Source organism: Lactuca virosa, chromosome 8, assembly GCF_052849685.1.
Source record: "Lactuca virosa cultivar CGN04683 chromosome 8, Lactuca_virosa_CGN04683_v6, whole genome shotgun sequence".
Taxonomy (NCBI): domain Eukaryota; kingdom Viridiplantae; phylum Streptophyta; class Magnoliopsida; order Asterales; family Asteraceae; genus Lactuca; species Lactuca virosa.
Genome location: NC_136433.1, coordinates 37,655,086 through 37,673,753, shown reverse-complemented (window position 1 = coordinate 37,673,753; position 18,668 = coordinate 37,655,086). Strand labels below are relative to the sequence as shown.

Sequence of the window (18,668 nt, the reverse complement as noted above, 5' to 3'; positions counted from 1 at the left end):
GTGGGTAAAAGTACCAAAATGACTGGTAAAATACAAGTTAATACCCTTTAAAGGCAAAAAAACCACGCGGGACCATTTAAACCATTATACTAAAGATTCTTGAGCTACAATGACAATAACCCATATAACTAACCATTCAATTAAGTAAAATAAATTGAAGAGTTTGAGAGTTTCAATTGCATATGATTTAAGACAGATGACATATATTGAACCATGTTGAATTGGATGGCTATATTATAAGAGTTTTAAAAATAAAGATTATGCATCTGACACCATGGCAGAAAATAGCAATTACTTCCATGTCTAGCCTTAAACTATCTTTCCACTTTCATTTCGACCGAGCTCTCTTTGTAGTAAAGTCAACATTCCTTAATATAGTCAGGCGGTTGTCAACATTGTAAGTTGATCTCTTTGTAGTAAAGTCAACATTCCTTAATATAGTCAGGCGGTTGTCAACATTGTAAGTTGAACTTAGGAGGTGGAGGGGGAGGGGGAGGGGGGAGGGTTCTAATGACAATTTTAACAAAATCATAAAAGAATTCTTGAGCACCCCATAACAAAGTTTATAAAGACAAATAACATATTTTAATTTATATAAAAGTAAATTACTAAGGCTACTCCCATTGGTGACTAATTGTTTTAGTTGGTTGTGCTAAAAATTAAAAAAAAATTAAAAAAGATAAAGAAAAAGCTTAAACCTCACCGCCGGCGTTGGTGCACTAACCATTGGTTGCCATTTTCTTTTCTTTTTTTATTTGTGTAAAATTCTTTTTAGTTAAACATTATTTTGTAACTAATTTTGTTTTACTTTTATTAAAAAAATTAACAAAATATACTAAAAATACGTAAAATAATTTTATCTACAAATAAAGACCAATATTGATATATTTTAAGATTTTTTTAATAATTTTTTTATATTGTCTATATAATCTTAGAAAATAATAAAAAAATTAGATTATAAATTGAATAAAACATAATATGTAGCTTGTATAATATAATAAAAACTAATCATAATCAAGGTTGTAAAAATCGCTCGACGGTAGCTCTACGGTCGACTGGTGTTAAGGGATTAATCGGTCTTGGCGGGGATTAATCGGAGACCATAGATTATTAATAAAATATTAAAATTAATTAAATATTAATATATCTTAAGAAAAACAAGTACTTCAAAATTAAAAAATAAGAAAATTTGTAATTTGGAAAATTTAAAATACAAAAATATGAACATTTTGGTATAATATTTGAAATTTTGGAGTAAAAAAAAAAAAGTTGGTTTTTTGAATTTTTTTAAATTTTTTTGACCTTTTTTGACTTTTTTTTTTGACTTTTTTTGACTTTTTTGACTTTTGTTGACCGATTAATCCCGCCAAGGCGGATTAATCCCGCCAAAGCCGATTAATCCTAAATTTCCGATTAATGCCCTAATCCTCGACGGTTGGAGAACGTCAAACGATTAATCCACGATTAATCGCCGATTAATCCCGATTTCCGCAACCATGATCATAATTAATATAATAGTTGGGTTTGGGTTCGTTTGTTAATGGGTGTGAAAAGTTTGGTTTAGTTGGGTTGTATAGATGGAAGAGAAATAAATTACCTTTTTAATAGATAGTTTGGTTGGTTTTGGTTGTGAATGGGAGTAGTCTAAGTAGTTGAAGAATACATATGAAAAAATTACAAATATAGCCTAATTCCTTAATTACTTTGTGAAAAATAGCAAAAAAAACCCAAATTACAAATATAGCCATGAAAATCGCAGATGAATTAAGCCCATCTGCAATTTTAGCATTCCATCTGCGAACGTACAAGTCGTTAAAGCACAGTCGTGCTTTAGCGACTTGTACGTTTGCAAGTTTTTTTTTTTTTTTTTTTTTTTTTTTTTTTTTTTTTTTTTCTGTACAAATCCCCATCTCTGACTAAGATCGCAGATGAACTAAGTTCATCTGCGATTTTCTCTCATCCCACCTGAGATTTTGCGGTTTTTTTTTTTTTTTTTTTTTTTTTATAATTTGACTACGAAATTAATAGAGTTTGACTACAAAATAACCTTATTTTATATAAAGTTTTGCAAAAAATTATCATTTTAGTTGTTATTTCTTTGGAAAATTTATTTAAAACCTCTCTAATAAAATGAATTCTCCACAAAAAGTTTGAAAAATGTTTGAAAAATGAAATCGTCCATAGTGCCTCCAGAGAGAGTTTTCCAACAAAAAGTTTGAAAAATGAAAGAAAAAAATTACGTTTTTATACCCCTGAAAAAGGGGAAATTAAAGATGGACGTAAAATCACAGATGGACCGAGTCCATTTGCGAACGTACAGGTCGCTAAAGCACAAATGTGCTTTAACGACTTGTACGTTCACAGATGGACAAGTAAAATCCCAGATGGATTGAGTCAATCCGAAATTTTGGTGATTATTTTTGTAATTTGAGTTTTTTTGGCTATTTTCCACAAAGTAATTAAGAGATTAAGCTATTTTGTAATTTTCTCTACATAATATGTAGACGTTAATGGAAGAATAATACATTTATTTATGGTGGTTGAGCGCTACATTCATAGCTTATTCCACTCCGACGATAATCCCATTCTTCTCTATCAACTTTACTCACCGATAGGGTATCCAGTATAAACAATTAATCTTTAAATGTAGACTCAAAAATCATTGTATAAGATTTGTTATATGGTATACTCAAACTCTGTAGTAAAAGGAGACAAAATACTCACACAAGTCATTAAAACACTTACAAAATATTATAGTCTTGAATGAAGTGACATGTCAAGATATAAATTGAACCAAGTAAATGTAGGTTTAATAAAGATGAAATTGTTAGGAATTATATAAGTTTATTTACAAAAAAAAAGTTTAATGCAAATATAAATAATCATAATGGAAAAAAAATCCAAATTAAAAAAAATTCCGAAACCATATCCAATTGGATCAAGTTGATGAACCATTAACAACCAGGCAAAGAGTGTTTCAAATACTTTACCTCACAAGTATAAGGGTCCTTTGATGTTGAAGGAGGCTATGATCTAAATTGATCACCATTATTGGTATCCATATAAAGCATACGAGAGTGTTGTTAGATTTCCAATCACAAAAAAAACTTCTTCCCTTGTACTTTCTTGTGGTTGACGAACGCACATAAAGTTCAATTGATATTGATCTTCAAATCCACTTAAGTTAATTTGACATCTCACTATGTTGAGTTTTAGCAATTATATGTTTATTAGACATCCCGACTCATTCAACCATACATTATGAATGATTTAAGTACTATACAAAAGATAGAAAACCGTAAATAATAAATGAAAATTGAATTCATTGTGGTAATCTTCATCAAATTGTTTCTTTTCTCAAGATATTCTCACAAATTGATCATTTATAATAGTCATTATGAATAAAAAAACAAAAATCATTGAAATGGGTTGATTAATAATGTCATGAACTTTTTGTTAATAATAAAAAGTCATTAGTGATTTTAGAATAGTTTCAATAATTATTGACATTTGATGGACACATATAGAACCCGGTCACCCACACCTGATTTTCTATTTGGGGAAGCAAGAAAGCCATAAACACCGATTTATACGTGGAAAATCCGTATTTGTATAACCCACACCGTCACCAACACCCTGTCAAAGCAAGAATCGACCAATAATGGTCAACTAACCTTCATACCCTTCAACGATTTCCTGCTGAATTTTTCGGTACTTCTCTCAGAACTTGAAGAGAGATGGGGGTTCCAGTTCGTACAGCAGGGGTGATGGGTGTGGATAATTTGAGCGAGAAAGCTGCAAAGATGAGAGAATCACTGCAGAAGAGTCAGTCCATCACAGACAACATGGTTTCTATCCTCGGTTCCTTTGACCACCGTCTCTCCGCCCTTGAAACCGCCATGCGCCCAACTCAGGTTTTTTGATCTGTTTTTCAGCTGTCTGCGTTATGAGAAAATTCGAAGTGATTTGAATGATTTTCTCTTTTAGTTCGGAAAATAGGTCTTCCAATTAGTCGATCTACTTTAATTTATCGATAACTGTTTAGTGATTGTTTTGATCTGCTATTCATGTTGATATGTTTCCTACACCTATCTCTTTAGTTTTCGAAAACTTAGTGAACAAATTCAAGCGAAACAAATGTATGATTCTGTTCCAATTTCAAAAGGAGGAGCAATGATATGCGACTTGATCTACTTCAAATCTAATAACTTGTAATTTCAAACATCCAAGCTAATTTTCGTTCTAATTTTGATAAACACCCTTTTACTTATCTGAAATTTCCTTTGAATTACAGTAGATCATGCTATCAGTTGTAGCCGTCAATGTGAAATGGTGTAATTTGCTTTATTAGTACTATAGGATTCGTAGCATACCCCAAAAACTATTACAGATCCTTTATTGGTAAAGCTTCAATGAATAACTTATTCATAAATTGGCATCATTGCAAATCAATAAAGCTATTGATTTGGTCCATAAGGTTCTGTACTTTGCTATATTGAAAGGTATTCTAGACATTTGATTCTATCAAACATGGTTTGAGACAATCATTGCATTTAGTACATCTGGTGAGTGGAGTATTTGGTTATGCTTTTACTCTTAACTTACTCTACTCCTTGTTTGTATATTACCTTTAGATCAGAACACATGCTATACGAAGAGCTCATGAGAACATCGATAGGACTTTGAAGGCAGCTGATGTTATATTGGACAGATTTGATCTTTCTCGTGAGGTTGGGTCTTATATCTACTTATTCTTTATACTTTTTTATGACTTAGTGACTTAGTGTTTGAGTAGATTACTGCAATTGAATTAATGGTAATCTTGTCACTTTAGAAAATCAGAAAATGGAGTGAACATAATATATGCTATTTCTTTTGGTAATGAAGCAACCCTAGTACTTCTTTTGGTTGGCTTTTATTATCTAATCTACAAATAGACTCATATTGATAAAATTTAATGTTTTGGTCAGCTTTTATCATGTAGTCTGGTTTTGCCAACCACATTCAAAGCTCATATACACAAAATATGCTCATCCAAATTATCATTGATATTATTGAGTGTTTATTATTGATTATCAATACATTTATAAAATATAAGTCATTAGTTTTGTACGAGTTATTCATATTAGAGGTTGTAATATCAATCCTTTATACATTTATAGACGAGTTGGTCAAGTAACGTATTAAAATGGGTAACTTTGTATAATAATAGAGTTAGGTTGACCAAAAACTGTTTTTCTCCACAAAAATGTAGCTTTTTAATAAATGTGTTAATATGACTACAAAGATCACATTATTATAATAATTTATGTTTTTGAATGACATGACTTAGGAGATTGTATACACGAAAACTACACTTTGAGTGACTTAGGAGATTATATATATATATATATATATATATATATATATATATATATATATATATACCATTTGACACGTTAAATGTAAAACAAGTATAATATATGTGGAAACTGTAAATGGGACAAAATCTGCCTACTTTAGGTAAGTAATATTTTTATGCAAGGAATAAATATAGGAGATTGACTACATCCTACTTAATAACCTACTTAAAGTGTAATATGTGAAGAGGGCTAATAGAAAGAATAGCAACGTACTTTCATTTATTTCTGGCACAACATTATACTTTCATTTTTTTATCTTATAAAAGCATTATACTTTGAAAAATCTACCTAAACATTGAAATGTATTACACTTTTAGAAAATTACATAATTTATAGCATGGCACTTTCAAAATACTGTAGTTTTTGGAACATTGTACTTTAAAGAATTTTCCCCAATTATAGCATGAAAATTGTTTCATATTTGGCTGACATTGCTATTATTAGGTAGATACAATGTTGTAATACGATGAAGTAAGAGGAAGCTCAAGCTATAATAAACAAATCAACTAAAGTACATTGCTATTTCATGCATTTAATCCTTTTTAGAATAAGCCAACTGCCAACAAGAACTCCTCAAAACTTACGTTCAAATAGTGTTCCCATTCAGAATTTCTATCTGCACATTAGCTATTCAAAAACTTTCTTTCAAAGAATGCACTACAATAACAAATTTTTATTCTTTTACACTTTTAAAACAAAATTTAAGGGGATGCACTTTCTATGGTTCTTATAGTTATTCTCTTCAGGGGTTTTGTTTGCTTTTCTTTCTTTCTCCCTTTCCTCTATTGTAATTTGTAATTTGTAATGGATGAATTTTGGACAAATTTTGTTAGTTGATTGAATATTCATGTTTCCATATATCATATATGTAATGTAGGCTGAGGCCAAAATAACTAGAGGCCCACATGAGGATCTTGAAAGCTATCTTGAAGCTATCGAACAGCTAAGAAGCAATATCGTCTTTTTTACCAACAATAAAAGCTTCAAGAGCAGTGATGGAGTCATCAGCCATGCAAGTAACTTACTTTCCAAGGCTATATCCAAACTAGAACAAGAATTCAAACAGCTCTTATCATCATACAGGTTCTTCTCATCATTTTAAAGCACTTATACATATTTTTTTTAATAAATGCTTTTCTTATCTCGATTCTTAACATGTTCATATGAACATATATATAAACTTTTCAGCAAATCTGTTGAGCCTGATAGGCTATATGAATGCCTCCCTAGTTCACTAAGACCATCATCTGGATCACCCGATTCAAGTGGAAAGAACCCTAATAATAGTCATACGGGTCACATCACTGCTGAAAATGCTGTTTTTGCTCCATTAATTCTCATTCCGCCACGTGTCCTTCCATTGCTCCATGATTTAGCCCAACACATGGTGCAAGCTGGTCACATACAACAGTGCCTTGTTATTTACAGGTAATTAATTACATTCATTTTTGCATCAAAATGGTGCAAAATATCATTCAATCATTAGTTCATCTCCAATATGAGTGAGCATTTGTATATAAAAAAAAAATGAAATTAATATCTTTTTCTAATGTTTTATTGATCAGGGATACACGTTCTATAGTATTGGAAGAAACCTTACAGAAATTGGGAGTGGAGAAGCTTAGTAAAGATGATGTACAGAAGATGCAATGGGAGGTTTTGGAACTCAAGATTGGGACATGGATTCATTTCATGCGTATTGCAGTAAGTCCTTCATTGAAGTAAAAGAAAAAAATTAAGAAATTTACTGAAAGAAATTAATTATTGATGTTCAAACAGGTGAAATTACTGTTTACTGCTGAAAGAAAAGTATGTGATCAAATGTTTGAAGGCATTGAATCACTTAGAGATCAATGTTTTGCTGAAGTTACTGCAGGCAGTGTTGCCATGCTTCTTAGTTTTGGAGATGCAATTGCTAAAAGCAAAAGATCACCAGAAAAGTTATTTGTGCTTTTGGACATGTATGAGATAATGCGTGAACTTCACAATGAGGTATGTGTATATGAATATGATTGTGTTCTTACTTGTTATTATAAAAACATATAATACTTTAAATACTTTCAGATCGAGTCACTTTTCAGAGGTAAAGCTTGCAAAGACATTAGAGAATCAGCTCTAGGGTTAACAAAGAGACTTGCACAAACAGCTCAAGAAACATTTGGTGATTTTGAAGAAGCTGTTGAAAAAGATGCAACAAAAACAGCTGTCTCAGATGGAACAGTTCATCCTCTCACAAGCTATGTCATCAACTACGTGAAATTTTTATTCGAGTACGTGTGTAACTTTCTCTCTCTCTCTCTATATATATATGTGTCAAATTACAATCTTACCCTTTTCTTACATAACTTAAAATTGATTCAGCTATCAGTCGACACTGAAGCAGCTGTTTCAAGAATTTGAAAATGGAGAGGATTCAAATTCACAGCTGGCATCTGTAACAATGAGAATTATGCAGGCTCTTCAAATTAATTTGGAGGGAAAATCTAAACAGTATAAGGATCCTGCACTCACCAACTTGTTTCTTATGAACAATATTCATTATATGGTCAGATCTGTACGCAGGTTCGATATCCAAACCTAGTAACTTTTGAAAAAAATAATAATATTATTATTTTGGGCAAATTACATAAAAAAAAGAAAAAACGTTATATTTTTGGTAGTTTTGTGATTTTACCCACTAATACTTTATTTTTTTTTCCAACCATATCATAAAAGCTTAAGATATTTTTCCAAATTTGCCATTTTGACATGTAATATCATGTTTTGTTGTAATTTTGTTAAATCATGTTTTATCGGTCATTTTCCAAATTAACCATTTTGAGGTGTTATCCTGTCAGAATGGTTAATTTTGAAAAATATCTGAAACTTTTATGGTTTGAATATAAAAAAATAAAATAAAGTATTAGTGGTTAAAATGCAAATTTTCCCAAAATATTCTATTATCATATTAATGTTTTGGGCAAATTACAAAAAAACCATTATGTTTTGGGTAGTTTTTCGGTTTAACCAATAATAATTTATTTCTTCCACTCAAACCATAAAAGTTTCAGACAATTTTTTTTTCCAAATGAACCATTTTGACATATTATATCTGGTTTCATTGGTAATTTTGTTATATTAGGTTTCACCAGTGGTTTTCCAAATTAACCATGTTGAAGGTCAACATGGTAAATTTAGAAAAGTATGGTTTGATTGAAAAATCAATGTAGAAGTGTTTAAACAGCAAATTTGCCCAAACTATTATAGTTTTTTTCTGTAATTTGTCCCACAAATTTATAATTTGAGTAGAATACATTCTTGGTCCCTGAGTGAGTATATCTGCTTTTTTTTTTTTCATGTTTGGTCCCAAAAGATTTTCTGTTGCAATTTTGATCCTTATTTGAGATTTTCGTAACATTTTTGCTCCCTGTTGCAAGTAAAATGACTATTTTTGGACTAAAATTCCAAAACTCAGGTATACCCAGGGATGAACAATAGTCATTTTACTTGGAACTGGGACCAAAAATGTTCAACCTTAAATAAAGACCAAAATTGCAAAAGTATAAACTTTTTGGGACCAAAATTGCAAAATACTACTACAAGTATACTCAGGGACAAAAATGTGATTTACCATATTAATATTCTGTTTGGCTATAGGTCTGAAGCAAAGGATTTGTTAGGGGATGATTGGGTGCAAAGACACAGAAGGGTTGTTCAACAACATGCTAATCAGTACAAGAGGATTGCTTGGGCAAAGGTTCATTTTTCTCAAACATGTTATAACCTAAAATAAATAAATTAATATATTTTTCCAACATCTGGATATAATAACTTATAAGAAATGATAATTTTTTTTTTAAATGTTGTGACCTTGGTTGGATAGATCCTGCAATGTCTCTCTATTCAAGGCTTGTCTTCATCGGGAGGTGGTTCTGTTGGTGGTGATGGAGCTGGTAACAGCAGTGGAGCCTCACGAGCACTTGTAAAGGACAGGTTTGTCTTTTCAACCCCTATATCCTTTTTTTGTTACAGTATATCTTTAAAAAAAAAAATTAAAAAATTAAAATGTGTTGGTTTTACTTTAGGTTGAAGATCTTCAATGGTCAGTTTGAGGAGCTTCATCAAAGACAATCTCAATGGACAGTTCCTGACACAGAGCTTAGAGAATCTCTCAGACTTGCAGTTGCTGAAGTCTTGTTGCCTGCATACAGATCTTTCATTAAACGTTTTGGGTACAAATTTTTTTTTATGTCATCTTATCTCAATTCTCAGGCTCAAATAAATGAAAAAAAAAAAGTAAACAAATATTTTGTTTTCTGTTTTTTACAATTACAGGGCACTTGTTGAGAATGGGAAGAATCCCCACAAGTACATAAGGTATTCAGCAGAGGATCTTGACCGGATGCTTGGTGAATTTTTCGAGGGTAAGACTTTGAACGAAGCAAGACGATAGAGATAGTAAGATGTTGAATTACTCTTTTACCCTTGTGGTATGTTAGTGTATCCTGTAGCCTGTAGTCGATGATAAAAGGGCATGGCATGTATGTTCTTTTTGTATGTATTGGGGTACTAAGGATATGGGTATGCTAAAAAGTTAAAGAAAAGAGAATGCTGTAACTTTGATTAATTTTTTTTCTTGGTTGGTGTTGTTAGTTGTTATAGTATGTTACTGCTGTTGTGTTACTATTCATTTGTAATTGTGTAAAGGTTAGTGTAACAAGTTGCCCCTTTAATCACATTCTTGCTCTCTATGTATTTTTCCTGAGTCAACGTGGCATTCTGTTAGAGTGCGTCGTGCATATGCAAAAGGTTCCACATAAGCGAAGATTATTTATGAATCACCGATTATTTTTTTACAAATTAAATCTTTCTCTACTTAAAAGGTTCCACATAAGCAAAGATTCAACAGAAAATAACGTTCATGTTTAAGAAATTCATGAGTAATCTATCCGTGACAAATTTAAAATTTATGAATTGCGAACAGTTTGCGATATTGGGCTATTGGCAGAGTGTTAGACCATCAACATCAGAGCCAATGTCGGCATTGTCGCTACCAACGTTATTCCAAACCTGCCACACCGTTGCTCTCTTGGATGACCACAAAAATCCTCCGAAGTGAGCAAAACACTTTTACTGATCTCTAAACAAAAATGAAGAGTCCTAAAAGTTCTTAATTACCATAATAGTCGTGAATTATGTTGTATATTGGAATATGATGATGATTATTTAAAACATGCAACGCAAGCATTAAGAAACGTTGGTCACTACATAGCACCAAAGATCTATCTTCATTGATTTCAAGCAACAACTTACACTACAAGAGGAGATTATGAATTGTGTACCTTGTCTTTGATGTTCTTGAGAATCCAAAGCAAAATTCCTCTATCTTTTCACACACCAATGTAGCAATCCACACTAAAAGATTGTAGAGAATAAAATTGTTTTCCTTGTATTATCCACTGAACATATACATGTATTTATACATAGTAAATAACAACTGAAACCTAGTTTAGCTCCTGACAAAGGGGAAGTAATATACACGTGAGAGAGAACCTAAAGAATATAGGTATCACATTTGACTTATTACCCCCGACAAGCTCAAGTGGGGGTCGAACTTGAAGCCTGTCTTGAAGAAATGCAATGCGATCCTTGGCAAGTGGTTTAGTGAAGACATCGGCAAGCTGGTCAGTGGAGGTGACATGACTGATGCGAAGAGCTTGACTTTCAACCTGTTTTCTGACGAAGTGGAAATCTAGTGAAATATGCTTTGATCTTGAGCTGATGACAGGGTTTTTACACATGAAAGTGGCACCAATATTGTCACAGAAGATAAGTGGAGATTGTGGAAGGTGAACATGTAGATCTCGTAATAGCTGATGTATCCATAGTGGCTCAGCTGTTGTATAAGCTAAGGCACAATATTCAGCCTCACTGCTGGAACGAGCGACTACCCGTTGTTTGCGAGATGTCCAGCTGATTAGATTGAGACCATGAAACACTGCAAAACCATATTGTGATCGACTGTTGGTCTTGTCAGAAATCCATCCAGAGTCCGAATAAGCTGTGAGAGATGAGGTCTGGTGTGGTTTGAAGTGAAGACAATGTTGAATTGTACGATTGAGGTATCTCAAGATCCGTTTGACGGCTTGCCAATGAATAACGGTGGGTGCATGCATGAATTGACAAACACGATTGACCGCGAAGGCAATATCGGGACGGGTAATGGTGACATATTGTAGAGATCCAACGGTTTGCCTGTATAAACGAGGATCAGAGAATGGGTCACCGGTTTGGGTTAGAGGAAGAGATGGATCAGCTGGTGTTGTGACTGGTTTTGCATCTAGCATCTTGGTGCGAGTGAGAATTTCTCGAATGTACTGTTCCTGGGAGAGGCGAAGATCTTGGGCAGATTTGGTGATTTGTACTCCAAGGAAATAGGTTAAATTGCCAAGGTCTCTGAGAGCAAAGGTGTGATTGAGGTCTTGAACGATTTTGTGAATATGTTGAGGGTTTGTGCCTGTAATTATGAGGTCATCAACATACACTAAAATGTAGAATGTACCAACAAGAGAGGAATGTACAAACAAGGAAGTGTCGGAGTGACAAGCTCGAAAACCATGTCGAACAAGGTGATGTCGGAGTTGATTGAACCAAGCCCGTGGGGCTTGTTTTAGACCATATAGAGCTTTATGAAGTTTGCAAACTGCATGTGGGTGAGATGGATGGCTAAAACCCCGTGGTTGTTCCATGTATACTTCTTCTGTTAATACACCATTGAGGAACGCATTGTTGATATCTAGTTGGCGAATTGTCCAACCGTGAGAGAGAGCAATGGAGATAACTAATCGAATCGTAGTGGGCTTGATTACGAGACTGAATGTTTCAAAGAAGTCAATTCCTTCTTCTTGAATGAAGCCTTTAACCACAAGCCGGGCCTTGTAGCGATCGATAGTGCCATTGGAATTTCTTTTGATTCTGAAAATCCATTTACAACCAACAATGTTAGCATTAGGTGGACGTGGAACAAGTGTCCAAGTATTATTACGCATTAAGGCATCAAATTCACTTTTCATTGCATTTAACCAAAAAGGATTGTTAAGAGCTTGAGGAAGGTTGCATGGTTCTGAAGTTGGAGGAGTAAGGGTGGATGAGAGAAAAGTTTTTGGTTTAAGAGAATTGGTGCGTGCTCGAGTAACCATGCTGTGTTTTTTGTGGGCAGCAGGTCGAAAGATGTGTGGTGGAGTTTGTTTAGATTGTGAGCTGAAAGCAGGTCTTTGATGAGGCGGACATGATGGTGGGGATGAATTTATGGAGGATGATGCGGCAGAGGGAGTGGCAGAGGGTATATGATCAGATTGGGCTGTTTGAGGGGACAAATTAGGAGAGATTATAGGTGGAGGTGGGGGTGGAACTAGGCTTGATTTTTGGAGGAGAGTGGAAGGAGATGACGAGGTGGGAGAGGCACGGGAGGGAGGCGAGGGTGTGGGGGAGGGAGAAGAAGCAAAAGGAAACACTTCTTCATTGAAAATCACGTGTCTAGAGATATAAATTCTAGATGTGGCACGATGGAGGCATAGGTAACCCTTGTGGGAGGCGCTGTAACCCAAGAAGACACAAGGTAAGGATCGAAAATCTAGTTTGTGGGAGTTAAATGGTCATAGAAACGGGTAACAGAGGCAGCCAAAGGTTCGTAAGAAACCATAGTCAGGGTGCTTGTTATACAGGGTGTGACATCCCCATTTTAACGGCCAAAAAAGACCGATTTTGTTTATGCTTGTTTGAAAATCAGAGTAACATTTTAAATAAAAGTGTTGCAGAATTTGTCCCAAAACAAAATATGATAAAGATTTATCAAAAGCATTTCCAAAGAAATGTATTTCATTAAAAGACTCGGGATGTCATGTTCGATACAGATCAAAAGCATAAACAGTACAATATAAGCCTTACTACATTATTTCATATCTACAGGCCTATATCCGTAATCCCTCATCCAAAACATCACATCTATGCTCGAGCGCCACTACCTGTAATACATGAAACTGAGTGGGTCAGGCTTAGGAGTCTGGTGAGCACATAGGGTTTTCAACCCACAATAAATAAGTTTATTAATTTCATCAATCAACAATAACCCGATTACCCGTTCCCGTTATCCTCACTTTACGTCCCTAAACACCTATCATAAGGGACCTAGCCTAAGGATCATCATCGGGATGGACACTACTGCTAAGGGGGTTCCTCAGCAATAAATGTCCTAAAGGCAACCATGAGGGGGATGGAGTACACCGGTGAACACATCGTTCACAAACACTTACATGTTGCGAGCCTGCTAGCGTTCCACTGGACTGTCTAGAAGAGTTCGTGGTCGTCATCTATACTCCGCTAGATGACTGAATCAACAACAACAACATCGAGGCCTCTCATCATTTTATCACACATCGTCTATTACATCTACCCATGTTTTACCCCAACATTTTTGTAGATATAAAGTACATATACAGTTTAAATCATTTAAAACATGTATAAAAAAATCTTTCATCAGCATAGACAACAAGTATTCAGACAATATGCACACATAGCACGTAGTTTATATTAGATACTTCATATCTATGTGTAAGATGAAAGTGACTATGCACTCACTTGAAAAGGTGGTGATTCTGCCTTCGAACAGCGCTTCGTTATCTTAAAACAATTATCCCTCGATAAAACCTAGTATCAATATCACTAGGGTTTAGTCTAACGTTAACCGCGACTAATTAATAGTCTAGCTATTATTACTATTATATAAGCATTAAACGATACTTATATAACCCATAATAATAGCCCAAGTACTTATTATAAGGTCTTAATAACATTACTATATTAAAACATAAGCTATACTAAAGATAGGTTAGGCGTAGCTCACTTACAGCGGGGTTTTCTCAAAAACCGGGCTCTGCCGGAGCAGAGTTTCTGAGCCGTAGGGCTCTTTTCTCGGGGCTTCGGGAGCCTCGGGGCTTTCTTCGGGTGCTAGGGGGTTTACCTAGACTTTAGGGGGGCTTAGGGAGCTTAGAGAGAGAGTGTAGAGAGAGAAAGAAGGCTTGAGAGGTGTGAAGAAATGGCAAGACCCGGCACCTCTATTTATAGTGAAAATATCTTATGGACTCGCCGAGTCTTGACAAGGACTCGCCGATTTGGTGCATGTGGCAGCCTTCTGGTGGTGCCACGTGTCCTCTTTCTGGTGGTGCCACGTCACCCAAACTCGCGTATCAGCCTCCCGACTTAGAAAAATCATAACTCTCGCATACGAGCTCCGTTTTCGACGTTCTTTTTTTCCACGCGTAGGTAAAATCAATATATACAACTTTCATTTAGACTCCGTCGGCTAATTCTCGACCGATCTTAAATTTAACAGTAGGAGGAGATTAGACTGTTAAATGACCGCGAAGAATTCGTAACTCCTTCATACGGACTCCGTTTTCGTCTGTCCTTTTACCGTTGAGTTCCTATTAATAAGATATTCAACTATAATTTAGGTTGCGTAAGCCAAAAACCGCTCGAACTAAAATTCGAGTTTCGGGTCGTGCACTGCTAAGCCAAATCTTAGAAAATTCATAACTTCCTCATACGAAGTCAGATTTGGACGTTCTTTTTATGGATGTTCTCGGTTTAACATTTTCTACAACTTTCGTTTAGATTACTAAGGCCAAAAAGTCTTCTATCGTAAAGTCACTATTTACGCTTCCCGGTGTCGTGCCGGTTCCGTCGCGAAACTTCGACGGGTCATAACTTCTTCGTTATAACTCGGATTTCGGCGTTCTTTATATCCCCGGAATCCTTGTTTCAACCACTACAACTTTATGTAAAGATATCGGGCTTATCTCACACTTTAATTTTGACGCTTATTTTTATCCTTTATTTATTTTAAATTTATAAATAAGTAATAAGCATATAAATGCACATAATTCACATAATACTCAAATAATTCATCTTTATTACTTCAAAAAGAGTTACAATAGTTGACCTAGACTATTACATCGTCTAAAATGTTTAGCCCTGAAACCCGGGCGTTACAATTCTCTCCCCATTAGGATGATTCTGTCCCGGAATCATGCATCAGCAAACAGATGTGGGTAGCGACTCATCATGTCACTTTCTGTTTCCCAAGTGAGATTCGGCCCATTCGAATGTTTCCATCGGACTAGCACTAAGTCGACCATCTTGCGTCGTAACTTCTTAGTCTTACGGTCAACAATTGCCTCAGACTCTTCGATCAGCCTCTTATTCTCATCCATTCTTAACTCTGAGATTGGAATTATGTCGGGAACTTCTCCTGTGAATTTCCTCAAATAACACACATGAAAAGTGTTATGAATACCATCGAGTTCTTCAGGCAATTCCAGTTTGTAAGCTTGGTTCCCAATCTTCTGAAGAACTTTGAACGGTCCAATAAACCTTGGACTCAACTTTCCTCGTTTCCCGAATCTTATAAGTCCCTTCCACGGTGAGACTTTAAGCAAAACCGAATCCCCAACTTTGAAGGTCATCGGTCGTCTTTTCTTGTCAGCATAGCTCTTCTGACGATCCTGAGCTGCTAACATTCTTTCCCTAATTACTTTCAGCTTCTCAGCAGTCTCACGGACTATCTCGGGGCCCATAAACTGCTTCTCTCCAGCCTCAAGCCAACAAGACGGCGTACGACACTTCTGTTCGTACAAGGCTTGATAGGGTGCCATCTTGATGCTCGAATGGAAACTGTTGTTGTAGGAAAACTCTACCAAAGGTAAGTGCTCATCCCAGTTACCTTGGAACTCCAGGGTACATGCTCTCAGCATATCTTCCAGTGTTTGAATTGTTCTTTCACTCTGACCATCGGTCTGCGGATGATAAGCTGTACTTAAACACAATTTCGCACCCAATTCCTCTTGTAGACTCCTCCAAAACCTTGACGTGAATCGACTATCACGATCTGACACAATCGTTAGAGGAACACCGTGAAGTCTCACAATTTCCTTCACGTAAGCATTTTCAAGCTTATCCATAGACCACCTTTCGTTGGCAGCTATGAAGTGTGCACTCTTTGTGAAACGATCCACGACCACCCAAATCATGTCGTGACCGTTCTTCGTCCTGGATAGTTTAGTCACAAAATCCATGGTGATGTCTTCCCATTTACCCATGTGTACAGGTAAGGGTTCTAAACTCCCATACGGTTTCTGATGTTGTGCCTTAACTCTTGCACATGTCACAAACTCGGCCACATACTTCGCAACATCGAGTTTCATCGTCGGCCACCAATAGTAGGGTTTTAGGTCCCTATACATTTTAGTGCTTCCGGGATGAATCGAGTACATGGTCTTGTGCGCTTCTTCCATCAGAAGTTCTCTTACTCCTCCTGTCTTAGGTACCCAAATCCGATTTTGGAATACCTTCAGCCCTTGACTGTTGGTACCGAATTCTAACGTCTTGCCCAAGCGTTCTTCCTTTCGGTCATTCTTCTCTATAGCTTCTTCTTGAGCTTTCCTGATGCTTTCCACAATCGTCGAGACGACTTCAATTCTCAACGCTCTTGGCCTTTTCCTTTCAAGATTGACTTTTCGATTGAGAGCATCAGCGACAACATTTGCTTTACCAGGGTGGTAAAGTATCTCACAGTCGTAGTCCTTGAGTAATTCTAGCCAGCGTCGTTGCCTCATATTCAATTCTTTCTGATTAAAGAGATACTGGAGACTCTTATGATCAGTGAAAAGTTTGCACTTTGTGCCGTAGAGGTAATGCCTCCATATCTTCAAGGCAAATACTACCGCTGCCAACTCCAAATCATGAGTGGGTCCTTCAATTGTCGAGATGCGTATGCTATCACCTTTTCTCTTTGGGTCAGAACACAACCCAACCCAACTCCAGATGCGTCACTGTAGACTGCGAAGTCTTCAACTCCATCGGGTAGAGAAAGAATCGGTGCTTCACATAACTTCTTCTTTAGCTTCTCGAATGCTTCTTCGTGCTTCTCGCTCCATGTATAAGTAGCTCCTTTATGGGTCAAAGCAATCAATGGATCAGCTATCGAAGAAAAGCCTTGGATAAATCGTCGGTAATATCCGGCTAATCCTAGAAAGCTTCGAATCTCTGTGGGACTCTTCGGTCGTTCCCACTTCATTACAGCTTCGATTTTTGCTGGGTCAACCATTATTTCCTCCTGGTTAACCACATGACCCAAGAATTGGACTTCTCGGATCCAAAAATCACACTTGGAGAACTTTGCATATAGTTTCTCCTTCTTCAAGACTTCCAACACTTCTCGTAGATGCTGGCCATGCTCCTCCTGGCTTTTCGAGTAGATGAGAATGTCATCTATGAACACTATCACGGATTTATCGAGGAATGGTTTACAAACCCTGTTCATCAAATCCATGAACGCTGCTGGAGCATTGGTTAGTCCAAATGACATAACCAAGAACTCGTAGTGTCCATATCTTGTTCTGAATGCAGTCTTCTCGATATCTTGCTCTCTCACCTTCAGCTGATGATATCCTGACCTAAGATCGATCTTTGAGAAGTAGCTCGAACCTTGCAGCTGATCGAATAGGTCATCAATCCTTGGCAATGGATACTTGTTCTTCACCGTTGCCTTGTTCAACTCTCGGTAGTCTATACACATTCTCATGCTTCCGTCTTTCTTCTTCACGAATAGCACCGGAGCTCCCCAGGGTGATGAACTAGGTCGAATGAAACTGTTGTCCAACAACTCCTGAAGTTGCGTCATAAGCTCCTTCATCTTCGTCGGTGCTAATCGGTACGGTGCCTTTGTTATCGGTGTTGTACCTGGTAACAAGTCTATCCGAAATTCCACTTGTCTATCAGGTGGTAATCTGGGAAGATCTTCGGGAAAGACTTCTGGATAATCACACACAACCGGTATATTCTGCACCTCTTTCTTTTCCTTCTTAGCATCGATTACGAATGCCAAGTATGATGCACATCCCTTGGACAAACATTTTCTGGCTTTCATCAGGGAGATGATTCCAGAATTTACTCGGCGTTTGTCCCCGTACACCATAAATGACTCTTTTCCGGGTGGGTCCACCCTTACTATCTTCTTTCGGCATTGAATCTCAGCATCGTTGGTGCTAAGCCAATCCATTCCCAGAACGATATCGAAACCGTTCAATTCTATGGGTAACAGCTCCTTGTGGAATTCATTTCCGTTTAGGTCGATGATGATGTTCTTAATATGATTACTATCAGGTACGAACTTGCCACTGGCAACTTCCACAATTAGGGCATTATCAAGTTTTTCTACAGGCAATGCTA

General features: G+C 36.1%; 1 protein-coding gene across 1 annotated transcript; it reads left to right on the top strand.

The window, feature by feature from the left end:
- Positions 1 to 3,548: 3,548 nt before the first annotated feature.
- On the top strand, positions 3,549 to 10,117 carry LOC145129495 (exocyst complex component EXO70A1-like). The gene is made up of 12 exons (XM_079064244.1): positions 3,549 to 3,914; positions 4,635 to 4,730; positions 6,280 to 6,485; positions 6,591 to 6,830; positions 6,968 to 7,106; positions 7,182 to 7,394; positions 7,467 to 7,672; positions 7,764 to 7,964; positions 9,039 to 9,138; positions 9,265 to 9,374; positions 9,467 to 9,613; positions 9,717 to 10,117. Exons 1-12 carry the CDS (start codon positions 3,738 to 3,740, stop codon positions 9,832 to 9,834), a joined length of 1,953 nt encoding a protein of 650 aa, XP_078920370.1. The 5' UTR covers positions 3,549 to 3,737; the 3' UTR covers positions 9,835 to 10,117.
- Positions 10,118 to 18,668: the final 8,551 nt, after the last annotated feature.

Bases quoted from the DNA above. Each gene is read 5' to 3' on its own strand.
- LOC145129495 (XM_079064244.1), top strand. From the start codon at position 3,738: ATGGGGGTTCCAGTTCGTACAGCAGGGGTGATGGGTGTGGATAATTTG. The intron at 3,915-4,634 runs GTTTTTTGATCT...TATTACCTTTAG, and splicing joins CCGCCATGCGCCCAACTCAG to ATCAGAACACATGCTATACG. The intron at 7,673-7,763 runs GTACGTGTGTAA...AAATTGATTCAG, and splicing joins TACGTGAAATTTTTATTCGA to CTATCAGTCGACACTGAAGC.